This window comes from Phyllopteryx taeniolatus, chromosome 13, assembly GCF_024500385.1.
Source record: "Phyllopteryx taeniolatus isolate TA_2022b chromosome 13, UOR_Ptae_1.2, whole genome shotgun sequence".
In the NCBI taxonomy this organism is placed as follows: Eukaryota; Metazoa; Chordata; class Actinopteri; order Syngnathiformes; family Syngnathidae; genus Phyllopteryx; species Phyllopteryx taeniolatus.
In genome coordinates this window covers 6,351,300-6,378,363 of record NC_084514.1, presented here as the reverse complement: position 1 = coordinate 6,378,363, position 27,064 = coordinate 6,351,300, and the positions used below count along the sequence as shown (strand labels likewise).

At 40.6% G+C, this 27,064-nt stretch overlaps 1 protein-coding gene across 11 annotated transcripts in view; it reads right to left on the bottom strand.

The window, feature by feature from the left end:
- The window catches only part of meis2a (Meis homeobox 2a), a 194,672-nt gene that overhangs the window by 97,360 nt on the left and 70,248 nt on the right, over positions 1 to 27,064 (bottom strand). For 2 of the 11 annotated variants that reach the window (XM_061794456.1, XM_061794455.1), the window contains exons 1-6: positions 14,961 to 16,024; positions 14,594 to 14,820; positions 13,435 to 13,576; positions 13,234 to 13,284; positions 13,016 to 13,066; positions 12,337 to 12,486 (exon numbers count right to left, since the gene is read on the bottom strand). In XM_061794456.1, the coding sequence (XP_061650440.1) occupies positions 12,337 to 12,486; positions 13,016 to 13,066; positions 13,234 to 13,284; positions 13,435 to 13,576; positions 14,594 to 14,820; positions 14,961 to 14,972 (633 nt within the window). In that variant the 5' untranslated portion in view covers positions 14,973 to 16,024. Of the gene's footprint in view, positions 1 to 12,336; positions 12,487 to 13,015; positions 13,067 to 13,233; positions 13,285 to 13,434; positions 13,577 to 14,593; positions 14,821 to 14,960; positions 16,029 to 18,923; positions 19,075 to 21,873; positions 22,055 to 27,064 lie in introns of those variants that run through there. The other 9 variants (XM_061794448.1, XM_061794447.1, XM_061794452.1 and 6 more) reach the window with 8 other exon arrangements.

The following is a 27,064-nucleotide window of genomic DNA, read 5'->3' as shown; positions in this document are numbered from 1 at the left end:
GCACATGAACACACACACACGCACACACACACACACACACACACACATACATACACCCAGACAAACAAAAAACAAACATCCACTGCAGCATCTGGCAATCAGTCAAAATTGTGCAATCAAAGAACTTTATTTATGCATGGGAATAGAACACTTGCAATGCGGTGTCCTGGACGATGAGCTCTGCTGAGTAAGTGTCAACATACACACACACGGTGCAGCTTTTTTTTTTTGCAGGTTTTTTTGTGTTATTGTTGTACCACTACCGAGCGAGACTTCCGCGTCAAGTGTGAAATACAGACGTAAGACGTCCAAACACACCACAGCCGCCATTAATCATTACTGCTGTCAGGAGTGAAAATAAGATATGACAGTGATTCTCCTGCTAATCTGCCAAAAATCTGCACACGCCCACAGAGGCTCACAAGGAATACACACACACGCATGACATAATGGAGCGAGAAATATAAACACGCACATGCACATATTCACTTGCATAAATGCAGGTTGAGAACTAGAATGGCACTTATTGAGAAAGCAGGCCTCAGCCAAGGCCCAGCGATAATAGTTAGCGGTGGAATGTCTCCCTCCTCGTTTAGCGGCTAATAGCTAATATTGGATGGAAGAGAAATTGAGTCAGTACGGTTTTTGTAAACTTGCTCTACTGTTAACGACGGTTGGAAATTCAAGTCGTGGTCGCTCTGGATCAACTTCACACAAATCCTCAACAAAATTCAGGGGCCTCTTCCTTGACCCAAATTTTGCACAACTCAACTAGCTTAGTAGCTTAAGTCCAGTAATGTACCTTAACCTTTTGTACATTTATTTTTTTTTTGCTGTTAATGAAGGTCAGAAATTAAATAATTTCAACGTTGCAGTTACTACTGTTCCACTCTGGTACTGTAGGTAGCGGAAATGTAAATTGCAAACAAACAAACAAAGGCAAATACATATCAGAAGTTTCTTTGATGAAATATTGAAAAGTTGTTTCAAAAACATCTGGACGCACACCTTTATCCAAACCTTCAACTGAATCTAATTGTTGCTTCCTTGTCCCACATGGATATTGAATAATTTAGACCAGCTAGCTTAGCGGATGTGTAATACTGTATGTGAGTGAAACCGAGCACGAAGTTTTGTAAACTTGTTTTACTGTTAATGAAGGTCATAAATTTAATCAGACATACGTTGCGGTTGTAAACCACATCCACCTCCACTTCACTACTGTATGTGGTGGATTACAAACTGGTTATGAAAGGCCAAACAAATGAATCAGCCAGGTCCGTTTTTATCTTTAATAGTAAATTTATGACAATAATAGTAATAATAATGATAATAATTTAAACCCAGCAAATTTTTACACATCCTCAACTTAATTTTTGACTCTTTCCTCAACTCACATTGAATTCGGCCAAGCAGTTTTTGTATAAACCTGCTATATGTGGTTATATTTAATAAGCACCAAACAGTATATACGCATAGGAAAACAGGAAGTATCCATTTGTAAACGTGTTCTACTATTAATGAAGACTGTAAATTTCATTTTGTTTTGAACATGACAGCAACAAGTCGTACCTTGCAGTCGCTATTGTTCCACTGTAATGAGCATTGCAAACTGGTTGACAACTATGACTGTAGTTTTTTTAAACAATAAAAAAAACATTTTTCATCTCCCAAACTTAATGGCTTCTTCCTTGGCTTACATGGAAATAGACCAAGCAGTTTTCGTGGAAACCAGCTAGCTTAGTAGCCCACGTGTAATACTGTACGTAAGCAAGTAAGAAGACATGCCCGAAAGTTCTTCATTGACATTTTCATATGAATTCTCACCAAAATTGAAAGACTTATTCCTTCTGTAAAACAGCTAGCTTAGAGGTTATAGCGTAAACATGCACATAAGAATTAACCGAGCAGGAAACCGGCAAGTGAGTAAATGGATTGTATTTCTATTTAAAATTCAAATTCAATCGTATTCCAATCGTGAAGATGACTCCTAAATCCGAAATTGTGTGTAATTGTTCAAATACGGCACTGATGGTAAGGCGCGTTGCCAAATGGTTTTTAACTGGCAAATAAATGAAGAAAAACAGGTATGTCCATAGTTTCATGGCCATTAAGGGACACTCACCAAAATGGCCCATGTACTGTATTGCCCCTTCACATGAAAATCAGAAAAGCCTTCGTGCCCATGTGCAAACTGGCTTTTCCCCCCCATTTGCCGCTTCCCTCCTTCCCCGGCCCACGAGGAAGCCGGCTACTCCGGCTGTTACAGGAAAGGCTTTATCAGTGCCACATGACGGCAGGCTCGGGGTGGAATTTCCTCCACCGTTTCAGACTGACCGATGGCGTCACTCGCCAAAAAATCGAGAGCCGATACCGTCGGGATGTCGCAAAAAAAAAAAATAAATAAATAAAGGAGCCTGGCGACTTAAATTCAAATGTGAGGCTGACAGTGCTCGGGGGCCCCTGACAGAGGACGGCCCCTTGTGCGGAGCCCAAAGTAAACAAACACGGGCCTGCACCGAGACTTCCCACAAACCTCAACACACTTCTCAGTTCCCGCTAGGCCATTTTTTACTCCTTCCTTAGACACATGTATACATTTGCAAACAAGTACAATACCGTACATACAGCATACTAGTCCTTTTTTTTATCATATTGTCTAAATTGAGGAGGCGGCATTGCCTGCGCTGGAGTGAGCTGTCCTGAAGGAGGACGATAGTGTGAAGTTTTAGCGGGAGGAAATGGAGGCTATGAGACGAGCGGCTGCCGGACTCCTCTGGGTGCCGGGTCCTGTTGTGCAGAGAGCGAGCGAGGGTCTTTTTATCTATTAAAGGGGGGGCGCAAACGACTACACAAGGCCCTTGAACGCCCCCGCCGCCCTGCATTCAAGGCTCTCTCAGCGTCAGCTGTTCACCGCATGGCGCTGGGTGAGAAAAAAAACAAAAAAAGAGAGAGACAGCTTGGAGTGTTACTCACGAGAGAGGCGCGACAGTGAAGCCCCGTGCAGGGGTTTTGGGCCCTCTAGATTGAGCCCAGGGGGGAAATGGTTGGCGCCTCAGTTCACTTTCTGGGCCATTGATCGACAAACGCTCGGATACACTTCACTAAAGTCTGCTGTCAGGGAGTTCATAGAGCTTTCATAACAGCTACTTCCAAGTCATTTTCAAGCACTTTTCAAGCTTGGTTTTCATTGGGTTGAAACAATTTTGTGTATTTTCTTGGCAAAGGGCGCTTTGATTGAGTTGGCATCCACTGAAAGCACGTACCATATCTCCGAATGTGACTCTATGGTTCGTATGCACAGTTGAGAAAGGGAAAATTGCTGACTAAGTGGTAATAATACAAAATTTGGTCGCATAAAATCAACTTAAAAGGGACATAAGAACACCGCCGTGCAATGAAAACCATGCGACTCCAAATTTCTTGACAGGTCATACAGGTTGCGTGCAGCTACTTTCCAAAGCAATTTAAAGCAATTCTGCAATAACTTTTGAAGCTTTTCCCAGCTTCTTTAATAGGTTTTCATTGTGTTGAAGCTATTTTGTGGATAGGGAGTCACTTTGATTTATGTTTGTTTTAATAAATACAACGTCTCTTGATGAACATGACCTCGTCTGCATATACAACTGTCGTCCGTTGATGGGCATGTTGCTGTTTTTGATTAAACATTCAAGCACCCGTGGGAATGCTGCATAGAAGACGGATGCTTCCCAAAATAATCTTCATAACGTGAGGGATGAAGGGCAACTTGCATGTAATTAAGCAGCGGCGGGCTCAGCAGGGGGGTTAGAAAATGACCGGCTTCCACTCGGGAAAACTGAAAGTTGGCCGCACTCGAGTGAGCCCTGTGCTCTCTGCGGCCTTAATGCAACCAATCGATGAGACTTAATTCACCTATGATTGTGGGACTAATGTGTCATTTTTAATGGCGTAGCCACTGAATTAAATTCAAAGGCAGACTGCAGTTAATGGGGTTCAAAGGAAATGATAGCTTTTGTTTTTGCTATAATTTGCAAGACCCTGTAGATCAGAGGTTGTCAAACTATTTGGGTGCTTGGGGAAGATCTTTGTAAGGGGGAGAATTTTTTCCAGGCACCCCCTCGTAAGCCTAACACTAATTAATCATAACTATCAAATGCCATGTTCAGGTCAATATCACTATTAAGTGCCTTTGGTGTCCTCATCCTACTCACTCACTCATGCAAATGAAACAGAATAATTAAACTCTGAGGTCTTAATATTCAGTAAGATGCCAAACATTTGCACACATACCAGTACAATAAGAAGTCACTTAAAAAATGTGTCCTTCATTTTATACACCTTTTTTCATTGGATGCACAGTATTTCATTTTGGCATGTCCCACACACTGCTCTGCTAACTACAGTGTGTGTAATAAGTGGATGTTGTTAAACTAAACATGTCCACTCTGTCATTTGGTAATGGGAATCGGAGATTAAAAAAAAAAACTTTCACAAATTCAAAATATATTTGTTAAACAGTACACAGTCATCTTGCTAACTGAATCAAGGTCCACCATATGCTCATAAAATGCTACCGATAGCCAAAAATGTCACACCTGTCATTGTCCACCCTGTCAACAAGCTCACATATTTTTTCTGTTTGCATGGATTGTACATTGTATGCTAGCAGTCAATTTATACAAAGGTATGGGAGCTTGAACAATATACATTTCTAATAGCGTGACATCTACTTAATACAATGGGAATGAGGTTCAATGGAAAATCTCAGTTTTTTGAGGTGAAGTGGAGAAGCCAAAGTCATCTTGCGGTGATATTGACTCAAGAATTAAAATGTAACCTACGTATTATTGAAGGGGGAAAAAATGGAGAAAAAAGGCATTATCTTACATTTTTCCAAGATAAACTTGTAAAATTATCACAATAAAGTCGAAGATAAACAATGGGAGAGTCATATTCTAACAATTTAAAAATTAGAACTTTTTGTAATTTTACGCTTTTTAGTCTGGAGAAGAAGCTTTTATTTTCTAATAGGTCTATATTCTGAAATAAATATCACGTTTGTTCTTGGAAAAAAAGGGACTTTATTCCTGTAATAACGTGCTTTTTGTTCTGAACGAGTTGATAAGTTTATGTGATGATACGTCACAATCATAGCACAGCTTTTAATTGACCCAAAGCTAAATAAAGGAGAAGTAATTAGTTATTTTCTTATTTTTGTTTTATGTGTGCCCATGTACAGATATTCACTTTTATAAATGATAGAACCTAAAAATGTATTGCAAATTATTTTCTGAACACCCCCCCCCCCAAGCTACAGCTCGTGGACTCTTGGGAGTCCGGGAGACCTAGTTTGAAAACCATTGCTTTGTTTGCCTCCTATTGACCACAACGCAGCATGAGCCAACGTTCATAACTACAATAAAAAACATTTTAAATACCTTTTATTTCACCTGTAATCCATAAACCTGCCTGCGAAACACATCACAGCGCACGTTGTAACTTTGTGCGCTCAACAAGGCGACAAAAGCCCGCTGCTCCTTCCCTCATAAATTATTTACGGCGCCCCCTCTCCGAGAGGAGGGCGCAGCGGCGGCATCAGCATCATCAGACGCCGCGCAAACACAAACATACACAAGCATTTTGTCGGGGGCCCTGTGGGTGTGATAAAGTTCAAACAAGTTGTGCGTGTCAGCCAAATAGTCAATCTACACAACAAGCGAGCGCGAAGCAGACGCTATGCACGATAACACCAAAAAGGGCATATACAGGGAATGTGGTGCGAATATTCCCCGAAGAAAGGGTGTAATTAAGAGACAAACGCACTCTGCGCTAATTGTCTTAAAAAGCGCAGGAGGGAGATGGAGGAAAATGGCAGCGTGCAAACACGCAACGTACTGAAGGGGGAAAAGATGCAAAAAGGAGCAAAGTCTCAGCGGGGTTGCCTTTTCCTAGCATAATACAAGTTTTAATTACACTGGTGCCTTAACTTTTAAAATTCATCTGATCTGAGTTACCGTTATCCATTCAAGCCCCACAAAAAAAAAACTTTTTGCCATGTTTTTTTTTTTTTAGATATATAAGAAAAATAGCCCTCTACATCATTGTACTTTATCCACACAAAAAAAAAAAACCTATCGTAATTACATGATCGAATAGAATGTAAAGAATTAAACAATTTAGGCATCATGATTTCATGCTTCAATGCCCGTTGACATTGTCTTCCTTCTGGTGTGCGTTCCTTGGCCGGTATATTACAGAGAATCCATAATATATGAATACTTAGTTTCACAACCAAGTGACTCAGTAAGATGCAGTAAAATTAGTTTTTTTGCAGATGATAAAAATAATATATGCCTTTGAGTATTGTTATATCGTCTGTCTACATGTGTGGCTACATTCTTTGTGTTCACATATCAATTGTTTAACGCGTCATAACACCGCAACATTTTTCACTCTTCGTTGGACCGTCTATTGCATTTTGCATTGCGTGTTAGCATTAAGCGAGCTGACTTTTGTACATTTGATGAAATACACAATGTGTAATTCACTTTATGTTTAGCTTGACAACAAACTTCAACTGGGAGTGACAATAAACAGCGTGCAGCAAACGCTTGGCCTCTATTTTTTATTTTTATTTTTTTAATAATTGTTGACTATCTGCTAACTCATAAATCCAGGTGCCACTGAGAAACCTGTAATTTCTATATATATAGTGTAATTTAATGTATAGTGTAATTTCTATCCAGAGAAACCTCTGAATAGAAATTACACCGACATAGGAAAACATCTGACGACTCAATACATTAGAAGCAATACACATGCATTAATCTTACCAGACATATGCTACCAGACTGTAAATACACAATAAATGACATAGCACATATTAATGCCTGCAATACTTCACAAATGCCCCAGTCAAAACCTGGAACACATTATAATTGACCTAACATGATTTCCTATGGGAAAATTGTTTTGAAATGTGAACTTGGGAGTCAACCAGTGTCAGATTGTTTTCCACTTTGGAGGGTCAATTGTAATAATAAAAGAAAAAAAGAAGGAGGACAAATCCCTTGTCTTGCATTTCCAAACACTTCGCTCCGCCTGCATCCCTTGAAATTTCGGCTAAAATTGATTTAGCGGCGTCATTGAATTTCCCTCGAATTCCCCTGAAAGCTGCAAGGGAAACATGGAGGGAGGGAAGGGAAGGGAAGGACGATGTGCATGAAGAGGTTATAGGGATCCGGTACTGATCATGAACAGAACCGCTGACACGCCAGAAACACACACACGCACAAGGGATCATTAATCATAACACCGGCTGACATTTCAAGACGCATCTTGCCAAACAATGTAAACACATAGGAGGAAGGGAGGGCATAATTACATCAAGCTCAAAAAAGTGTAGATGCGCCCCTATTGAGTGTTATACCACTAACACCTTCAGTTATGAAGAATAATAAACGCGTTCCTTATCCTTGCGGCTAATAATTCATCGTGGTTGTGTTCTGACAAGACAGGACAAACTTTCTCCGAGGGCAACTTTTCACCGCACTGGTTGTGTGTAATTAAAAAATAAAAATAAAAAAAAGAATGCTTTGAAAAGAGGAGATTAAATTCGCAATTAGATACATTTTTTTTAAAATTGAATTCCCAAAAAATAATCTGAATCAAATGTAATAGAGATGTGAACAAATATAATGCCCTGTGCAGGACAAAATATTAGGAAGAGCTCCCAGTATGATGCAGTCTACAACAGTAATAATGATCCTGTATTGTTTTGTTTTTTTTAGGGTTTTGCAGGTGTACCTAATATTACATCACTCACCCACACACCACAAATTACAGCCTTCCAAAATTACCCCTAAATAAATCAACACCTCTCTTCAAACACGTTCAATAAAAAGTTATTATTATAATGATGACGATGCTCGAGAGGATTCGCTGGACAAGTGACGTGAAGAGACGTCTGTAATTACCCTCAAATGTTGTTGTTTTTTTTGTTTTTTTTTAAGAAAACGAGATCATATACTGTATAGACGTGCGTCGTATATGTTGTACCGCATACGACCTTGTGTGTGCAACAAGTGAGTAAAGCCTCTCGCTCTCTCTCTCTCTCTCTCTCTCTCTCTCTCTCTCTCTCTGTCAGTCTCTCATTCTCTCTCGCTTGCAGCCATGATGATTAGATATGGCTCCCAACAGGCCCTGGGAGCACTAATCAAATAGGAAACGTAAGGTTAGACGGCACTGGATAGCAACACAACGCCGGATAAAACGGTGCGCCGTTTAGTTTACTTGACAACGGTCATTTTGGACCCTGAAATATTGGAAAAATAGACTGCAAGGGAATGTTTTTGAAGAGAAAATCATAACCATTTCTGTCTAAATGCAAAAAAAAAACGGCTTGCTTTTTAGCTAGGCACCCCCTTCAATACCCCGACAGAGTTAGCGCACCCCTGCATTATTTACCGAATTCTATCGTATAAAGTATTCAAAACAATGTCTTTTTGCACTTCGTCAACCTAGCAGTTTCCCCAAAACTTTTTAAGCCACGCACCTCTTTAAAGTCCTGACAGATTTTTGATGAGCACTTGGGACTTTTATTTGACTGTTGGTCATTGTGGTGTTACTTGGAGGGCAAAGTATTTTTTCAGTGGTACGTTAAAAGAAAAAAGACATGTAAACGTGTAATCATTATATCTGACCATGACATCATCGCCCACCTGGCAAACAGTACATACTAGAGGTTTTGGTTGTACCCTATGAACCAGACCCTGCATGTACTATTGCAACACTTGACTGAAGCTACAAGTGAGCTCACCGTGTCTTAACCAGTTCCCTGCCTGTTGCAGAAAATCCAATGTAAACAGCATCACCCCCACACCCCCTGCCTAAAGCTACCTCCTCCCCTCTATTTTTTTCCTTCTCTTTCCAGCCATGCAGCGTCAAGATAAGCAACAGCGTAACCTCCATGGGAACTCCTATCTACCTCCCTGAGGAAAGATCTCCAAAACAAAGCAGCGAGAACCCCGCAAGGTCCTAAAAAGTAAGACGGCACTACAAATCATTACAACCGAGTATATTCAGACCCTTTCAGTTGTGTTTAATTAAATGTAGCGCAGAAGAACGGAGTGAAAATGTCATTAAGGGAAGACAAAAGAGCACGTTTAACGCCTCTATTTTACCTCGTTTTCCACGGGATGGGGTTTGTCTAAAGGGGAGGGGGTTAAGTCCTGGGTGGGCTCCACAGGGCACATACAGTCACCAAATCAACAGTGTCAGCGAACGCCTCTCATCCCCTTTTCTCGCTCCACGGTAATCCAATCACGCCAAAGACAATGCTGCATTCAAGTGTAAATAAAAAGTGCGCCTTCTTGCGATGCTGTCAGGTATGAGGAAAGGGCAGAAGGGGGGTGGGGGGGAAAGGATGCGGTAAGAAAAAAAAACATGAAAACAAAGGCACCCTGCTCATCATCTCCACTAAAACCAACTTTCACCACATGAGACGCTGGCGGCCAGGGGGGGCATCGCCGATTAAAAATGCAAAGCAGAGAAAAGTGGACGTGAGATTCCGATTGGATTTAATTAGCATATCCAGCTATCAGCCGGGCTCCTCTCCTGTAAAGCAGGGGATGGAAATTAATTGGTAAACAGAGCCAAATGACGAATTAATTAAATGTAATGCAAGTAGGGCAGGATTTGCTTCACATTGGTTGTTTTTTTTTTGGAGGCTTTTTTAGGCTCTCATGTTTGACAAATGTTTACATCGGTGTTTATTGCTCTGCCGTTAGCATCAAAATCACCTTTTTAGTCAAAGTGGCTGCCATAAAAAGTTCACCAGTGCCACAACGGCAGAATAAATCCCTCAAAGTTTAAATACCCGATGAGTAAAATGACTGCAAGATGAATGACGTCCTGCCCCTGTTCATTTTTACGGACATATCTCATTTTCCGGGTACACTTTACAATAGAGGTTAATTGAGTGTTTATAAACACTAATAACAATGTAATAAATGCTTTATAAATGTTAATAAACATGACTGCGTTCAACAACATCTTACAGGCTCACTATTTGATGACTTGATGCCCTTTATATGTCAAATCATTAAAATCATTCTAAATCAGTTCATACTATATTGGAAGATTTTTGCACAGTTTTTAAAAATTATATTAACAATGCACCATTAAGTATTACATACTTATGTCTCATTGGATTTAATTATTCCTTTCACATTATCATAATTATCCACCTAATAGTGAAATGTTTTCATATCCATTTTGACCAAGTAAAATTATTTGCCCTGAAGTGATTACAGTAAGCATTGACTCACCGTTCGGCAAGTTTATGCTTGGGACACGCGCTATACTTTCTTGAAATGAGTTGATGTCATGTCAAACTGATTTATTTTAAGTGTACAAAAATAATAACGTAGAGGTGTCGTATAATGAGATTTGGAATTAATAAATCAGTCATGCTAATAGTGGGTGCATTATTTGGCAAGTTGATGGTAGGGCCGCTGAAGTAACATGTTTAACTAATAAATCAGCCAAGCTAAATGTACTGTAGGTCCATATATATATATATATATATATATATATATATACATATGTTACAAAGCCTTATTGTAAATTCTAATCACTGCAAATATTTCTCCACTTAAATATGTAAAATATAAAACAATGGCAGGCTTCATTTGGGCACTTTTTGTACAGAGGGCCACAATATGGCCAAGCTTGACTGCACTGAATACACTTCAGTGTGTGTGCGTGTGTGTGTGTGAGTGTGTCTTGCTGACAGATGCGAGCACAGTAGTGATTTTGCATAATCTGCTTCATATTGAGCAAGTGACTTTGTCGCGAGCTAAATGTGAATTTTATGAAAATAACTCACACGCATGGACTAAAATAACAATACTAATAATAATAATAATAATAACAATAATATTTAAACCAGTGGGTGGATTAAATGTTCACATTTAAAGCTTACTTGCTGTTGCACGATAGGTGTTTAGAATTGAATTCAGCATTATGCAGCCTCGAGTCATAAAAAAAGAGAGGAAAAGGCGGGTGAGTGCAAGGATAACTGCACACAGCAGTGTTAAAAAAACAAAACAAAAACAAAAAAAAGAGGTAGTAATCAATAGGAAACAATTAAACATTAACATCAGCAGCAGTGGGAGGAGGATGGGGGGAGGGGGGGAGGGTCTCTGGGAGAGGAGCATCATATGCAATGTGAACTTGACATTGATGCTTGAAGCCTCACGAATGGCAAGCACACACACATTAGTACACGCACACACGCACGCGCGCGCACACACACACTAAACCTCCGTGCACCTCTGCGGAGACAATCCACAGCAGCTTTGCAACACTCTCACACCTCCTCGCGTGGAAAGCCCCCTTTCTTTTATTTTTCTCTTTCCTTTCTTTTTTTTTTTTTTTTTTTTAAATAGTGGCCTAAAGCTAAAGCTTAGGCGGCTAACACGTAATTGTCTCACCGTATAGTGTGCGCGCGCACACACAAACGCACACGCATCATGCACACATGAGTGCACCCGATCAAAAGACTTCAAACAATAACTAAAGGGACTGTAGCACGTTTAGCTTTTGACCCCCACCGGCACATCCCGGCTGCAGAAAGGAGCGCACAGCACCGTTTGAAAACCCAACATCGAGGCCAAACACAAGAAATGCAGCGAGAACAAGACGTTGTTGCGTTCAACACGAGCAGAAAAGCGTAGGAGGCAAGAAAGCGCTGCGTTCACGGGCAAGGTCGACAGGGTTTCCGAACAATTAATATATATATATTAAAAATAATAATAATAATATATTTTTTTTTAAACACAAGATCTCACTAACCGTGTTGCGTTCAAGACATACAGGAAGAGAAAATCAATCGACAAGGTCTGCAAAATGTTAAAAGAAGACAAGATCTAGCGTGCCGTGTTGGAGGACGCGTTCAAGACAAACAGAGAGAATGGGAGAGGAGAAACTGGTGCGTTCATGTACATGATCCACAAAGTCGATATCAATTTTTGAATCGAGATCTGACATGCCGCGGTGCGTTCTAAACACGCAGAACGAGTACGGAGATAGGAAACATCCAAAACCTTTTTTTTTTTTTTTTTTTTTTTTTTTTAATTCAATATCTCACGAGTCGTGTTGAGGGTCCGTTCAGAACTCACAGATTGAATAGGTGGTGCGTTCAAGTACACGATCGGCGAGCTCGCCCAAAAAAATTAAACTCTAACAAGCCTTATTTTTAGGGATGCGGTCAACACACACACGCACACACACACACACACACACACACACACACACAAAGAAAGGAGATCAGAAAATGGTGCGTTCACTTACATGATCAGCGAGATTCGTCGACGAGCCTGAAAGCTCTTCGTGGTCCGATTTGGAGCTTCCATCCCGCTCGTCGATCACTAAATCTATTGGCATTTTTCCTTTCAAACAGCTGATGTACCGATGGCAGAAATTGTCGCAAAGCTCGTGAACCTTCAAGGGAAGGAAAAGATACGATTACTATGATTTTTTTTTTATTTATTCTTTTTTTCAGGATGTGGGGAAAACGCTCCAAGCGATCTGAGAATAACTCTAACAAATTAAATGAGGTTGGGGGGTTTGGGGGGGGGTGGGGGCAAACAACCAAATTTATGATGATCCTCCCGAGACGCGCGACAACAAGTTGAAGTGTAACAAGCGCAAACAAATAAAAGACAAATACAGATAAAATCACAGTCCAAAACCCAAATAAAGTGCAGGGCGCATTAAGTGGCAGCAGTTGAAAGTAGATACGTGCACATGCGGATCAATAACGTGCGCCAAAGAGGCTTAATTGAGCACCAATTGTTACTTGAGCTGCTCGAATAGCTGGCCTGCATTAAATATGATCATAAAATATATTTCTTCCTAAACACCAAAGCGTCATGACTCGACTATAGAAGGCAGCTTTGTAAATAAATAAAAACAGGCATGTTCTCATTCTTACGTTTAAGACAATATATATATCATATTTTTTTTTTACCTTTTCTAATTCCAAGAGGTGAAACCGTAATACTTGTATGGCTTGTATCATCTAAAACACAAGCAAATAACATCCATCAGAATAAAACAATGAAGTCATTATAATATGACAATAATTGGAAACAATGGATAACGAAGTTTAAAAACGATTTGTCACAATTATTCTTGGATAAAAAAATATATAGTTAATACGTCATGGACACACCAAAGTGGACTTACCAAATTGTCCAACTCTGGATTTGATGAAAATAAAGGTTTTTCTGCTCGCACCTAAAAGTAAACAATTTAAAAAAAAAATTAAAAAAAGTTAGTTTTGGATGCAACGTGTGTGCGTGTGTTAAGGAATGCCCTTTAAAATAATAATAATAATAATAAAAATACAAATATATCCAAATGTATGTGATTGTGCTGTCTCTGGACCTGTTTGGCGAACACCGCGATGTCCTCGTTGAAGGAGTCCGAGGAGCACACGTCTCCCCCGGCCACGCCGGGTTCCCTCGGCGTGCACGTCGCCAGTTCGCACTTCTCGAAGACCAGAGCGAGCAGCGGGAAGAGGGGATGCCTGCACAGGGGCGCGCAAACACGGGCTGAGCACAGCGCAGCGTGTCGCTACCTCCGGACGGAACATGCATCTAAATATTTCCAGTTTGTTTTTTTTCCATTTTTTATTTATTAATTTTTTTTTAAACTTCACGATTTAAAAAAAAAAAAAAAATAAAGACTGCACGGTGATATTTCACTTTTATTATGATAAGCTGCTTTTAACCACATTTTTAACCTCTCATTGATCCGCATGGCGGAGACTGACGTTTTCTTAAGTGCACCGTGACAAGCGTGAGAAGTGCAACACACACACAAAAAAAGTGAAACACACACACACATGCACACACACACACACGGCGTAGAGAATTAGGAGAAATACACTTACTTTTATTTTAGAGTGTATTTGTCGAGCGCAGAGGACGTTTGTAAACTAACGTGTGGAGCTGACAGTAGAAATTAAAGTAAGAAATCATAATAAATAAACTCACGGGTCAATCACACACTCGTCTTTGCTTGGTAAAAATGTATAATGTTCATTTAAATAAATAACACGAAAGATTAGTTTGAGGCGTGCATTTTGATCCGCGGAAGAATAATTGTGCCTTTCTTAAACAACTTTGCTTTAAAGCGGGCGAAATCCGTACATGCACGCTTAGAAGCTTTTCGCCCATGCATGCCTACATTTTAAAGTTATAATATTTGAACAATTGTGTCAATTGAGGATTTCAACACGCCCGTACTTTGTGGGACATTGTCATTGCATTCTCCTATAAATATCCTTTTTCTAAATGTTTAAATAGAGGTTGTTTGTCATGAAATTGATTTTACAGACAACATTTGAACAGCCTTTTACTCTTTGTAGACTTGTGCACAAAAGTGTATCAACAACCCCACTCAACTCTGATGGGGGGTGTGGGAGAGGGGTTGTGGGTGTAGGGGGGGGGGGGGGGGGGGGGGGGGGGGGTTGCATGCTCCTAATAGTGTAAGACAAAAATAAATATTCTAGCAGCTGGTGCCAAAAGCATGCACAGCTTACCCATAAATCTGGTCCTTATCCCTCTTTAGGACGTCGTTGACGGCCGAGCCCATGCTGGTGGGCATGACGTTGGGGTGCGGAGCGTGGGCTCCGTAGTGCTGGCTGGCGTGCAGCGGCGGTCCGTGGTTGAGGTGGTGGACCTGCGGGAGCGGCCGGGGCGCGTGCGGGTCCCCGTACATGGACGCCGATACGCCGTCCATGCCCCCGTAGTGGGCCAGCTCGTCGTACTGCGGGAGGGGACGTAACGGGGACCGAGTTAGCGAGGTGCGATGGGACTTTTCCGCACTTTTTCGAACCGAGTGTGGTTTGTTATTGCCCAAAAACATTGTGACATGTTTCGGAGAAGTGCAGTTGGAGCCTTACTTACCCTTTGCGCCATCAGGCTCCAATAAACTCCTTAATATGCCGTGCTGATTTTTGTTTTTGTGTGTGTGTGTGTATAATATTTAATATCCCACTCGTCCGCGTGGGAAAAAAAAAATCCCAGCTCTCTCTTTCGCCTCCACCTTTTTTCGACTTAACTTTTTGTTTTGTTCAGGCGAATTCTCCTATTCACCAGGGCGGTTGCGTTGCAATCGTCGCATCGGATTGTCCTCCCAGGAATAATATATATTTTTAAAAAGTGTCAAAAAATAAGGAGAGAGGGGAAAGAGAGGGCGAAAAAAAAAAAAAAAAAAAAAAGGTTTACAATGGGCCCATCAACGCGTAAAGTCAACTGTCGCGTCTATCATGGCTTTTTGCCACTCCGGCTGTCAATCAAAGCCAGAGGTTGTCAAGGTAATGAATGAATGACGCTCGGCGATGATGTTCAAGTTTTTTCTCTCTCCCTCTCACTCCCTCTCTCTCTCTCTCTCTTCTTGTGTGTGTTTTTTTCGGGTGCCGTGCGCGTTAGTCCGGTGTCGTCCTCCCCCTCGTAAGTCCTCTCACCGCTCTGTCTCCTTTAAATGTCTGCTTCGCCCCACTGTGGACTTTTCGCACACGCGGACGGAGAGGGAGGAGGCTAAAAAAGAAATACAAAAAAAAAAGGAAACAATAACACAAAAAAAAAAAAAAAAAAAAAAAGAAAAAAAAAGTCTGTCCAGGTCCGCCGGTCGGTGGGTCTGTGGGTCTGTGGGATGTTTTGTTGCTGGCTGGTGAGCGGATGAGTGTCAGCGAGTGTTGTCAGCTTGGCGGCCGCCGGCTCGCGTACTCCGAACACAACTGAGCGAGCGCACCGAGCGCACCGAGCGGTGGGCGAGCGCAATGACGGATCCCGGAAGTGGCGTGCTGGCCCCAGCCAGTGGTGGTGCGGCAAGGCGAGGCGAGGCGAGGCGAGGCGAACAGCTCTCCCCACGCGAGAGAGAGGAGAGACCCACTCTTCCTCCGAACGTGTGTGTGTGTGCGTGTAGTCGAAGACAAACCACCCTCCTCCTCCTCCTCCTCCTCCTCCACCTCTTTCTCTTCCTCCTCCTCTTCTCCTTCTTCTCCAGCCCCCACCCACCACCTTCCAAAACTCTCTCCCCACCCACCCAAAATACTTTTGGGATCCACGTTTGGACAGCAACACAACACCGCAAACTTCTGCAATATACAACACTCACTATAGGGGCCCATTTTGGTTTCATTTGTGCATTTAAAAAAAAAAAATAAATCAAACATTTCTCATAGTTATGTAACTTTAAGATAGGCATGTAATATATATATATAGTTTTGTATTTACTTTTTTTACGTTTTATATTGTATTACACTGTAGTATTATTACTAACATTCAAAAACATGAGACAATTTCTCCAAGTATCATATCGGGGTGACAAACTGTTTGCATCTAGCAAAAAAAAAAAAAAAAAAAACAGTAGCAAGTCACTTTTTCAATTGATAATGATTTTTTTCTTTTCTGACATAGTACTGGTATTAGTAAACATAGCAATAGTATGTTTAAATGTATAGTAAAACTTAGTGTGGCTGTTATAAAGGTCCATTTTGATGTTAAAAAGTAGTGAGCATAGCAATGCTATGGAAGTGATGTAGTACAGTAAACATGGCAATAATATGGCTGTTAAATATTTCAAGAGGATTGTGGTGGCAAAATGCAGTAAACATAGCAATAGTACGGCCGCAAGCATTATAGATGATTACAGTAGTACGCGGAGCAATAACACAGGTGGAATCGGACTCATAGTCAAATGTAACATAGCAATAGTAAGGCACAAAGCATTAAAGATGATTCCGATATTGAAATGCAGCACGCATGGCAATAGTATGGCAGCGATGTCGTAAACATAGCAATAGTACAGAAGGGAAAATGTCGGAAGTTTGCCTAGCTGTGACCATGAGGGATCATTTAGATATTTAAATGCCGTACGCATAGCATTAGTGAGGGTGCAAACCGACACATCCTGGTATTAAGTGGTAAAAATGCATATAGTATGGCTGTGCCCATTGAAGATGATTCTTATGTAAAAATGCAAACAGCACTCGTACGGATGAACGCTTTGAGCGTTCTCATGTTCAAAAAAAGTAGTACGCATAGCAGTAGTACGGCTGTCGCCAGTAGTCGGCCAATAAGATGATGCAGAATGTGAGGCTCAAGTGTAGTAAACACAGCAATAAACGGAGCACATGTTTCCACTTGTAGTGACGTCTTTTAAAAAACACGGCCAATAAAGATGATTCCCGTGTTTTTAAACATGATTGGGATTGCGATTTGAATGTGAAAACAACCAAATTATCGCTGCCAAAGTCCCTCCATCCATCCATACATCCATTTCCCGTACCGCTTCTCCTCACTCGGGTCGCGGGCGTGCTGGAGCCTATCCCAGCTATCTTCGGGCGAGGCTGCCAAAGTCATTTTTTCCAATTGTGGTGACTTCTTTTTTTTTTCCCTCTCATTTCAAAGATGATTGCGAGGCAGGTTTGAATGTTAAATGCCAACTACATGGCTGCAAATGTCACTTTTTCCAATTGTGGTGACTTCTTTATAGATTGTACTGATTTTGAGTCTGCTGTTCACAGCCGATGTAGTCAAAGCAAAAAAAAAAAAAAAAAACAAGGCTGCAAACATCACTTTTCATATTATGCTGACTTTTCGGTGCGATTTTGGTGCTTAAACGACAACCATATACCAGCAAATATCACATTTTGTACAATTGTGGTGACTTCTTTTTTCACTTTAAAGATGTGCTTCTTAACTGAATCTAAACATTTACAACAATATGGTTGGAAAAGTCACTTTTTTTGTCATAGTGTGCGGTGACTTTTTTGTTGACTTGAAGGAGGACTTTGATATTTAAAAAAAAAAAGCCCTTTTTGTGATCCGTATAAACCTCCGGGCCCGAGGAAAAACAACCGATAAGAGACAGACGGCATGACCGACAAGGTGGCGATCATTTGCCGTGCACTGACTTGCGCTGACTTTTTTCCTTGAGCTTCAGGAGCTTTGCTGAAACTATTGTGGGATATTCACCTCCAGTTAGCGTGAAAAGTTAGAAAAGAAGAAATTGGAACAATCCCGAGACGAGTGTGAACATAATAAGCTTCCTTTCAGAGGTGTAACCGTATGTAGTAAAAAAGTGCTGGACGAGTACTGGCAATTCTCACTACCCCCGATGCCAGTGCTTCTTTTAGCAGTGCGCGTTCGACTCTCTTTTACCCTTGTTTATTCCCCAGGCTGTCCAATTCCTTTCTTTTTAACTTTTGTTGCGAACCGGAGGTAAATACTGTAATCCAGCCACGGAAACAAGTATGCACAAGCCTGCGGACAAATTTTCATGAGATGATTTTAATAATATTTTACTATCAGGTCATACAGACAGTTTTAACATATGACCATGTTACTTTATTTTTATTTTTTTGTTAAACTGCAAACTCTACCTTTAATTTGCATTGAAGGTGGATACAATCTAATTATACTTCAATGAGTTGTTGTGACGAATACCTTAAAACAAAATACGACTTTCGTATCTCACAAATCCATTTTTAGAATGAACGATCTCGAGGGACTCGTCATACTGCACTTCCATATGACCATTTATATATCGTACCGGTGTGCATAACTCAACGAAATAATGCAAATTAAATGCATGCAAGGCTTTTTTTTCTCTCTCCTCTTGTTCCTCTCTTGATAGGAATCAGTGCCTGGGAGTATTTGGTCAATTATCAAAGCATGGCCATGCGGGCATCATCAATCATGAGGGGAGATTGAAGCTGAAGAAGAGGAGGAGGAGGAGGAGGAGGAGGAGGGGGAGGAGCAAGGAGGGCATCGATTGCACATGAAGACCCTGCAGGAACTCTTTAGGCACGGGGCCACCTCGCTACTTTTAATTTTGGAGGAGGATGCAGATGAATAACTTACGAGTGGGTGTTAGGAGGAGCTTCTACTGCACGGAGGGTCAGTGAACGCAACCTGAAACAAACAAATAACGGGTTTAATAAATGCAAGGTGACAACAGTTATGTTTGTTGGCATTTAGGAGGGTGCTGGGTGGTGGTGGAGGTGTGTGTGTGTGTGTGTGGGGGGGGGGGGGGGGGGGGGGGGGGGGGGTCGCTGCTGTGGGTGTGGGAAGTGCAAAAGGAGTCCAAGCAAGCAAGCAAGGCTTTGACAAACGGCTGCGTGGACATTTCAAGCAGCAATTCCCCGGGAAGGAGTTTGCACATGCAGAGAGAAAGAGAGAGAGAGAGAGAGCGAGAGAGAGAGAGAGAGAGAGAGAGAAGACGACAGGGAGAAAGATAGGGAGCGAGAGAGAGAAAAACAGAAGCAGTGAGGAAGAGCGCGACTCCACTCTGCAAGTTTTTCGTAAAATGACCACTAATGTTGGATTGCACCGGTAAGTCAAGCTCAGGCTTTGTTGGCATTTTTTTTTGCATGCGTTTTATTTTTATTTATTTATTTATTATTTTTAAAATTGAAATACCAAAAAAATGCAACACATATCGAAAATTAAAAAAGAATATTGAAAAAAATAATAACACGTCGTGTGTTTTTTTTCTTCTTCTTCGCGTGGATATAAGGTGGGAACAGCGTTTTTTTTTTTTTTTTTTTTTTTTTTTTTTTTTTAAGCCCCCCTAGCAGAGTGATGTGAGCAGCCAAAAGAGCGTGTGAAAACAGTGGAGGTTAATTACGCGTGTCCAATGTAAGGCTTTTCCACGCACACACACAAACGCACTCGACACCGCTTGCCTCGGAAAAACGAGGAATTTTTTTTTCAATAAAATAAAAAAATCCGCCGAGTTAAAGAAAACCAAATCATATTTTTAATAGTGTTTTGTGGGAGGGAAAAGAAATCTGAAATCAAACGTCGCTGTTTTAAACATTTTAATTTTTTTTAAACGTGGAGTTTGCAAGTGTGGCTTTTTAATAAATATGAATCATGAATTTATGAATTTATAAACTTGTGTGTTTAACGTTTTAACATCCGTCCACCCATTTTCTACACCGCTTATCCTCAATTCAGCTATAATTTCCAGTATTGGAAATCCGGCTATTTATTTGACTTTATAACATTTAAACACATTTACAGTATGCAAATGTTGCTATTTGACTCGTTTAAATTAAATTTAATGAAAAAAATGCATACTATGAAAATGGGCCTTTTTATATGTTAGACAAACGCATACAAAACAAAACAGTGTATGCTACAATATAGAAATCCGACTATTTCTTGGCCTTTTTAAATAAATTACAATTTACAGTGTGAATACTTTAAAATTAAAAATACACCATGCAAATTTGTAAACAAACACATTTCCACTATTGCCTTTTTCCTAATTAAATGCATTTTCAAACTGGCAATTTGACTTCATTTTTAGACAGAAATGACAGGTTAAACAAGAAGCTTTATACATTAAATCTGAATAATCACTCTATTGTCCACGCATTATCCTGTATTTCCCCTCCCACGTATAACGACTTGTTAATGCGATTTTAAAAAAAAGTGCTTTTAAAGGCATTTTTTTTCCCAATCCAGTATGTATATGTATATATATATATATATATATATGTATATGTAGTGGACGGAACCATCGGACGCCATTAACAGACGGTAACATTTCATCCGCTGGTGTCAAATGGAGGTCAGCGGAGGGTTAAAGCTCTCCGTGTCCGTGTGCGTGGGGACACACGGCCAGCTGCGTTTTTGGGCCCATCACAGGCCGTGCGTGGAGGTGCGTGCACGTGGACGAGGACGAGGAGGAGGAGGAGGAGGAGGAAGGTGGTGGGTGGGGGATCCATTTCAAGGAAAACACGAGTGGGACAATCAGCAGGCTTAAAGATCCTCAAGACATCCTGAAGAGATGGGACCTCACCCCAAAGCCAAACGTGAGCATTTGTTGCTGAAAATCCTCTTGCAGGAACAAAAGAGTTGATTTGAAATTTGGAGTTGGACGATTCAAAAACTTGCGCATTTCTCAATTGATGATATATATATATATATATATTCAGGTGGTCGGGAACATCCGTGCTGCTATTTTTCACATTCCACAAATTTCCACGGTTTTCATAATTCCACAAGAATTCCAATTAAAGGGGAAATGTAACAAATTCACTGCAATTTCAAAGTGTTCAATTCTTTCAGAACACCATGCTGCTATTTTGTCATCTCACAAATTTCCACGTTTCACACGAAATAAAACACCTCATTAAAATTAATGGGCAAATGGAACAAACACTTCTTCAATTTTTCCAACCAATTCAAACGGTTCCAACGGCAAAATGTTCAGCTCATTTGCAATATGTTGCAAATTCTGCAAATGACCCCTCCCCCCCATCCAATAAAAAAATTCATTAATGGAGAAATGTAACACATTCGCCATGAGCTCACCAGTTTTCAAACCAACTTCAAAATGTTCAACGCTCCCAAAATGTCCTTTTTTTTTTTTTTTTTTTTTTAAAGGATCTCACATTTTCTGTCAAAATTTTTGTACCTGAATTAATTGCACAAATTCACCATTAACAAACCAGCCTAAGTTTCAAAACATATTCAACATTCACCTGCTTTGTAAAAAATAATTCCACATTTTATCCATGAGAGGATAATTCCCCAAATGAATGAAGAAAAGGAGTTTTCTAATCTTTGCACTGTACATTTCCTTGAATTCATTCTGCAGCATTTCTACAGAACATTTCGACCTGATTTGCATTGTCTGGTTTATAATACATCTTCACCCCCCAACCCCCCCCCCCACACACACACACACACTCACTGCAAGCATTTAGCAGTGCACCTGAACTCCAGGCGACCCCCGCCGGTGCAATGTGACGACGTGGTTTCAAAAAAGGCAAATACTTGTAAAAGTTTCGCGACTCACTGTCAATTCTCTCGGCGCCAAAAGCTGCGGTTTGGCCCCCTCTTGCCCGCAGAGAGGCTGCAGGAGGAAGAGGAGGAAGAGGAGGAGGTGGTGCCGGTTGACTGCAGTTAGGCGGCCCTTTGGCGACACCTAGCGGCATTTCGGTTCAGCGTGGAAGCGCCGCACAGCAACGAGACGAGGCCTGAAACACAAAACATTCAAGTAAATAAAAACGTGAAGAATAAAGCAACCACACTGATCGTGTGCGGAAATAAAGAGGCTAATTCATAAGGAGATTAATGTCAAAATTACAATCAATGTGAAATGCACCGTTGATGCATATTAAGGAGCCTTTGTATTTTAGAAAAATAAAATGAAGTAAACGTATTCAAAAAAAAAGTGTGCTCATAATATGTTTGTAATATGTATAGATGCTTCATGATAATAATTTAAAAATTAGAATGTATTTAAAATCATATACAAATGACAAATTACAAATCATTTTTTCATTTCCCTGTTACAATAAAATGGCTGGGAATAAAATCTAGTGAATGAACTCACCTCATCCATATCTTATTCTTGATACACTTTTATACACAGCATTAATGTCCTTTCCTTACTATTTTCTTTTGAATTGAATAAGATTAACACAGTCCTGGAAACAAACTCATTCACCCGACGCACTTTAAATATGATACACTGTCATTTTATTCCTGTTAGAAATGAACTTCAATAATGTTTTTTCAAATGAATAAGCACATTACACAACATACATGAATACACTGCATTCACCCCTACAATTAAACAAAATGAAAATAATATTAGCCAATTAGTCGATTTTTTTTTTAAAGATTTGAATGTAACAATATGTTTATTATTGTGGTTTAAAAAGTGTACTGCAGAGCTAATTCTATTATTTTGGCTATTAATTTTGTGTGTGCGTGTAGTTAAGAATAGGTCATTAGATTAGTGTGAGTTGTTAACGTCTTCTTGTGTTGCGTGTGTTTTGTGTGTGTGTGTCACACAATGTGTACACTAAATGCTGCTTTAATGATCTTGTGTTAGTCCCAGAATACCAGACGCTTCTGCAGCACAGGCGACATAATCCCGACATAATCACGTGATGCAGGCCACTAGAAATAATGTATGATGACAAAATATGAATTGGAGAGTTCTGGGGGGGGGGGGGGGGGGGGGGGGGGAAGTTGCAGTGGTGCTAGGTGGGCTGGTTGGAAAAGGGGGAGTTGAGGAGTTAATAGCGGTCACCCTCTTGCTGCGCCTCTGTCGCTCATCATTTATCGGGCTTATGGGGGCTTAAACAGGCAGCGAAGGCCCACCTTTTATTACATATCGCCCCCCCCCCCAGCCCCTCCCCTGGCCTCTTTTGCCTTATCTACATTATAGGAAGTGCGCACGCATGCATGGCTGACTGTTGTTAATGCACATTTGGAAATAGAAACATGAGATATAAAAGAGAGAGAGAGAGAGAGAGAGAGAAAGAGAGGACTGGGGTTGGGTGGAGGCTGAATATGGCTTGAGGCAAAAGGCAACACTTGAAGCTTTGATTTAATTGTCCCGTGTTGCCTCCGGAAGGAAGACGCATCCCAATTTCCACTCATGTGCATCTTGGGATGTTAGTGGTGGATGCATCATGGCCTCAATGCAATTACATAAGAAGGATAAGTAGAGCTTTAGAAAAATATATAAAAAAAATACATGTACACCTGAAAAATATTGCACACATCCCTAAGACAAAGACCTCTGATTTTATGATTTGACAGGATACAGTACTTTATTATTTGACTGTATTTTTAGTTTGACTTTAATTTAGACGTATTTCAATCCATGATGGGTCACAGGTATCTGTTTTGTGATTTTGAAGATTTTTGAAGTTTTTGGGAGTTTAATGTATTATATTATTTTTAGTACATGTTTAATTTACTTTGCGCAAGTTAAATCTTGGGCCTCTTGTTATTTAAATTTGTTTTAATTATTTCATTTTGTATTTACGTGGAGTGTATTTTACTGCTACTGTATAGTGCAATATTTATTGCATTATTTTTGATTGTTTTATTTTACTTGATTTTAATTTAGTTATTTTTGGAATTTATAATTGCACATTTTTTATCTGACTCATTTTCTTGTACTTTATTTCCATTTGATTTGATTTAATCTTTTTCTTTAATTGCACTTTATTTTCCTTTATAGACAAGCTTTTTATTTGACTTGATTTTCATTTTGAAAATTATTTGACTAGAATCATTTCATTTGATGATTTCTGTTGTATTATTTTAATGGATCTTAATTGAATGTAATTCATCCTGTTCTATTTTAACAGTCTTGATGTTGGTCAAATTTGATGTCCATGAGGCCATTTTGTGTTATAACCGCAGGTCAGTCAGCTTGAACGCAGCTGCACACAAACACATACACACACCGGCACACACACACGGGGACACATTTTGATATTCTAGTCACACAGCAGAGTAAACACTGCTCTCCTATTCAATAACCATCATTGGCAGGAGTCCATATAATCGCGCATGAGCCTAAACACATAAATTGTCTGTAAACAAACACCCCAAAACTCATCTTTTGAAATGAATAGTGCTGTTTAAACAAAGTATATTTATGTATCTATGATGAAGACACTGTAAAAACACGTTTTTTTTTTTTTTTTTTACTTCCTGGTTGGTTCTTGAATGCAATAAAATGATTTGAAATTATATTTCCGCCCGGGTGATCCTCTTGGTAAACGCAGGAATAACTAGGAATAATGGCACACTCTCTTTCATGCATTGCCATGGCAACCATAAGATCTCATGGTTACATCATTAAAGTCATGAAATACTTGCAGAGAACAATAATGCAAGTAATGAAGGGGGAGGGGATTGATGATTTTTTTTTGGAGGGGAAATGAGGGCTTGTTCATCCTCCATTTTGTTTCCTTCTTCTTTTTCTCAGTCATGAGCCAGCATTCAGGTTAGCCAGGTAATTTTCTGGCCTCGTCAAACAGAGAGTGAAAGATCCAAAGCGAGGCGTTGTCTTCTGGAGCCGGCTCGGGGACCCGTAGGCGTTCAGCCTTTTCTCTCCCTCGGATAAATATCGCCAACAGGAGCAACGGCGACGGAGGCGAAGCCAAACATGCTGGGATTGACGAAGACCACACTATTTATTTGGACTGCACGTGGCCAGGTTGGCCATTATAAGACGGTGACGTAGTCTCCGCAGAGATATTTAGACAAGAAGCGTTCTGATGCATTCTGGGAGCAGGTCAAAGATCATTATTTAAACGCGTGAATCCGATGCATTCGGGTGCGCCGTTCAAAACCGCGCTTTCCATCCACTGTCCCCACTGTCTTCAGTCTAAGGCAGGGCGTCTCAAAATGTTTACACCAAGTACCACCTGTAAAAATTACTTAGCTTTCCAAGTAATTCCAACATGGCCAGCATTAAAATGTAGTCGCGTAGTAGGCCTAGGTGTTCATTTTTAGTCCTAAAAAGTATATTTAATATTATTATAAGCCACTGTAACATCATGCACTGTTTGAACATTAACATCCTAAATATAGGAAGAAAAAATGTACTTTTAAACAATAATTCAATTCAAGTGTCGAGGGGAAGCGGAGCTCGCCCCAGTTGACTTCTGGTGAAAGGTGAACTAAACCGAGACTGGTCACCAGTCAATAGCAGGGCACATATAAAGACAGAAAACCATTCACACTCATATTCATATTTACACTCAAGACGGAACTGAACTCACGCTGCCTGCACCGAAATCAGGCGAGTGCACCACGACACTACTAGTGTCAATTCAATTCAAATGTATGGCATATAAGATAAAATATCTTAAGGATAAATGCAAATGTATTGAAAGTTAAATACAACTGAACTGCGCTAGGCAGCGATTCCTTCGCGTACTCGGGGCTAAGGAATGAACAGGAAGTAATCTGGAATTTTGTGGAGTCTTTTAAAGCGTTTGATTGTATCTTTTCTTGTTTTGATCAAGTTTGCATCAGTATTGGCTAAACGGGTTTTGTTTGAATTTTTGTCCCCCAGGCGAAGGGGATTTTTTTGATTTTCAAGAGCATTTTTCCGTTATTTTCTCACGTGTTTTGATCCTTTTTGCACAATTATTAGCCACAAACTGGCTTTCTGAGAGGAGCTGCACCACCACCACCACCGTGAGACGTCACCACTGAAGAAACAATATCCCGGGAACGCTCACTCGGCTCTCCTCATGTCGACAAGAGGCGTCCTGGGAGCGCACCTGTAAATGTGACTTGCCGCGCGTAAACGGAAGAATAGGTGACATTGCGTTACAGCAAATAAAATGCTTTCCGCGAGGAGTCTTTGTATGCTCCGAGGCGAAATGGCGACAACGATGTTTGAGCGTTTAATGCTATAAACACACAAGCTTCCCTCCCTCTGGCTCGCACACTCCTAGTAAATATTCATAGAGAGGCAGAATGGGCTATTATTAATTATTAAGCACAGTCAAGACACGTCATTCTTCATTGTACTATTATATATATATATATATATATAAATATATATATATATATATATATATTTACACGCTGCACCTTTCTATGGGCGCTGCAAATACATAAAATTCTCGATGGGGTCCATATCATTCATTCTCCTGGGGCCCCAACATCTCTACGACCAATGTAAATCTGGAAGTTATTTCTTGAGGAGTTGACGAGCATACACACACACACACACACACACTCTCACACACACACACACACAGGAACATTTCAGGTGAACGTCACATTCCTGCCGCTCTTTTCCGCGGTTTGTGGTCCCTGACAGACTGTCATGTACCCCCCCACCCCCACCCCCTCCGCCGCCTGCCCCCGTGGAAGTGGAGAGGGGCCCACCAGCGTGAGGCGGTTAGGAGGTCCACGCCGGATCCTTGCACAGCCCCGGCTATTTGACAAGTCGGTAGAGAAGTGGGTCTGTGTGAGTGGTAAATGGTGAAAGAGTGCATCTCAATGCACTGTATGGACACAGGGGGTGTTGTGTGGTAAATCTGTCCAACACACTGTTTATCTTCACAGAGGCAATTCACGTTGATGCAATAAGGAACAGTTTGATGGCTTCCAGCTGCATGAGCAAACTGCCACGCAAGTGTAAAAAGAAGTTAACAGTAAAAGCAAAGGCAAATGGCATCGCAGAGGCATCCAATACATTTTATATACTCCCA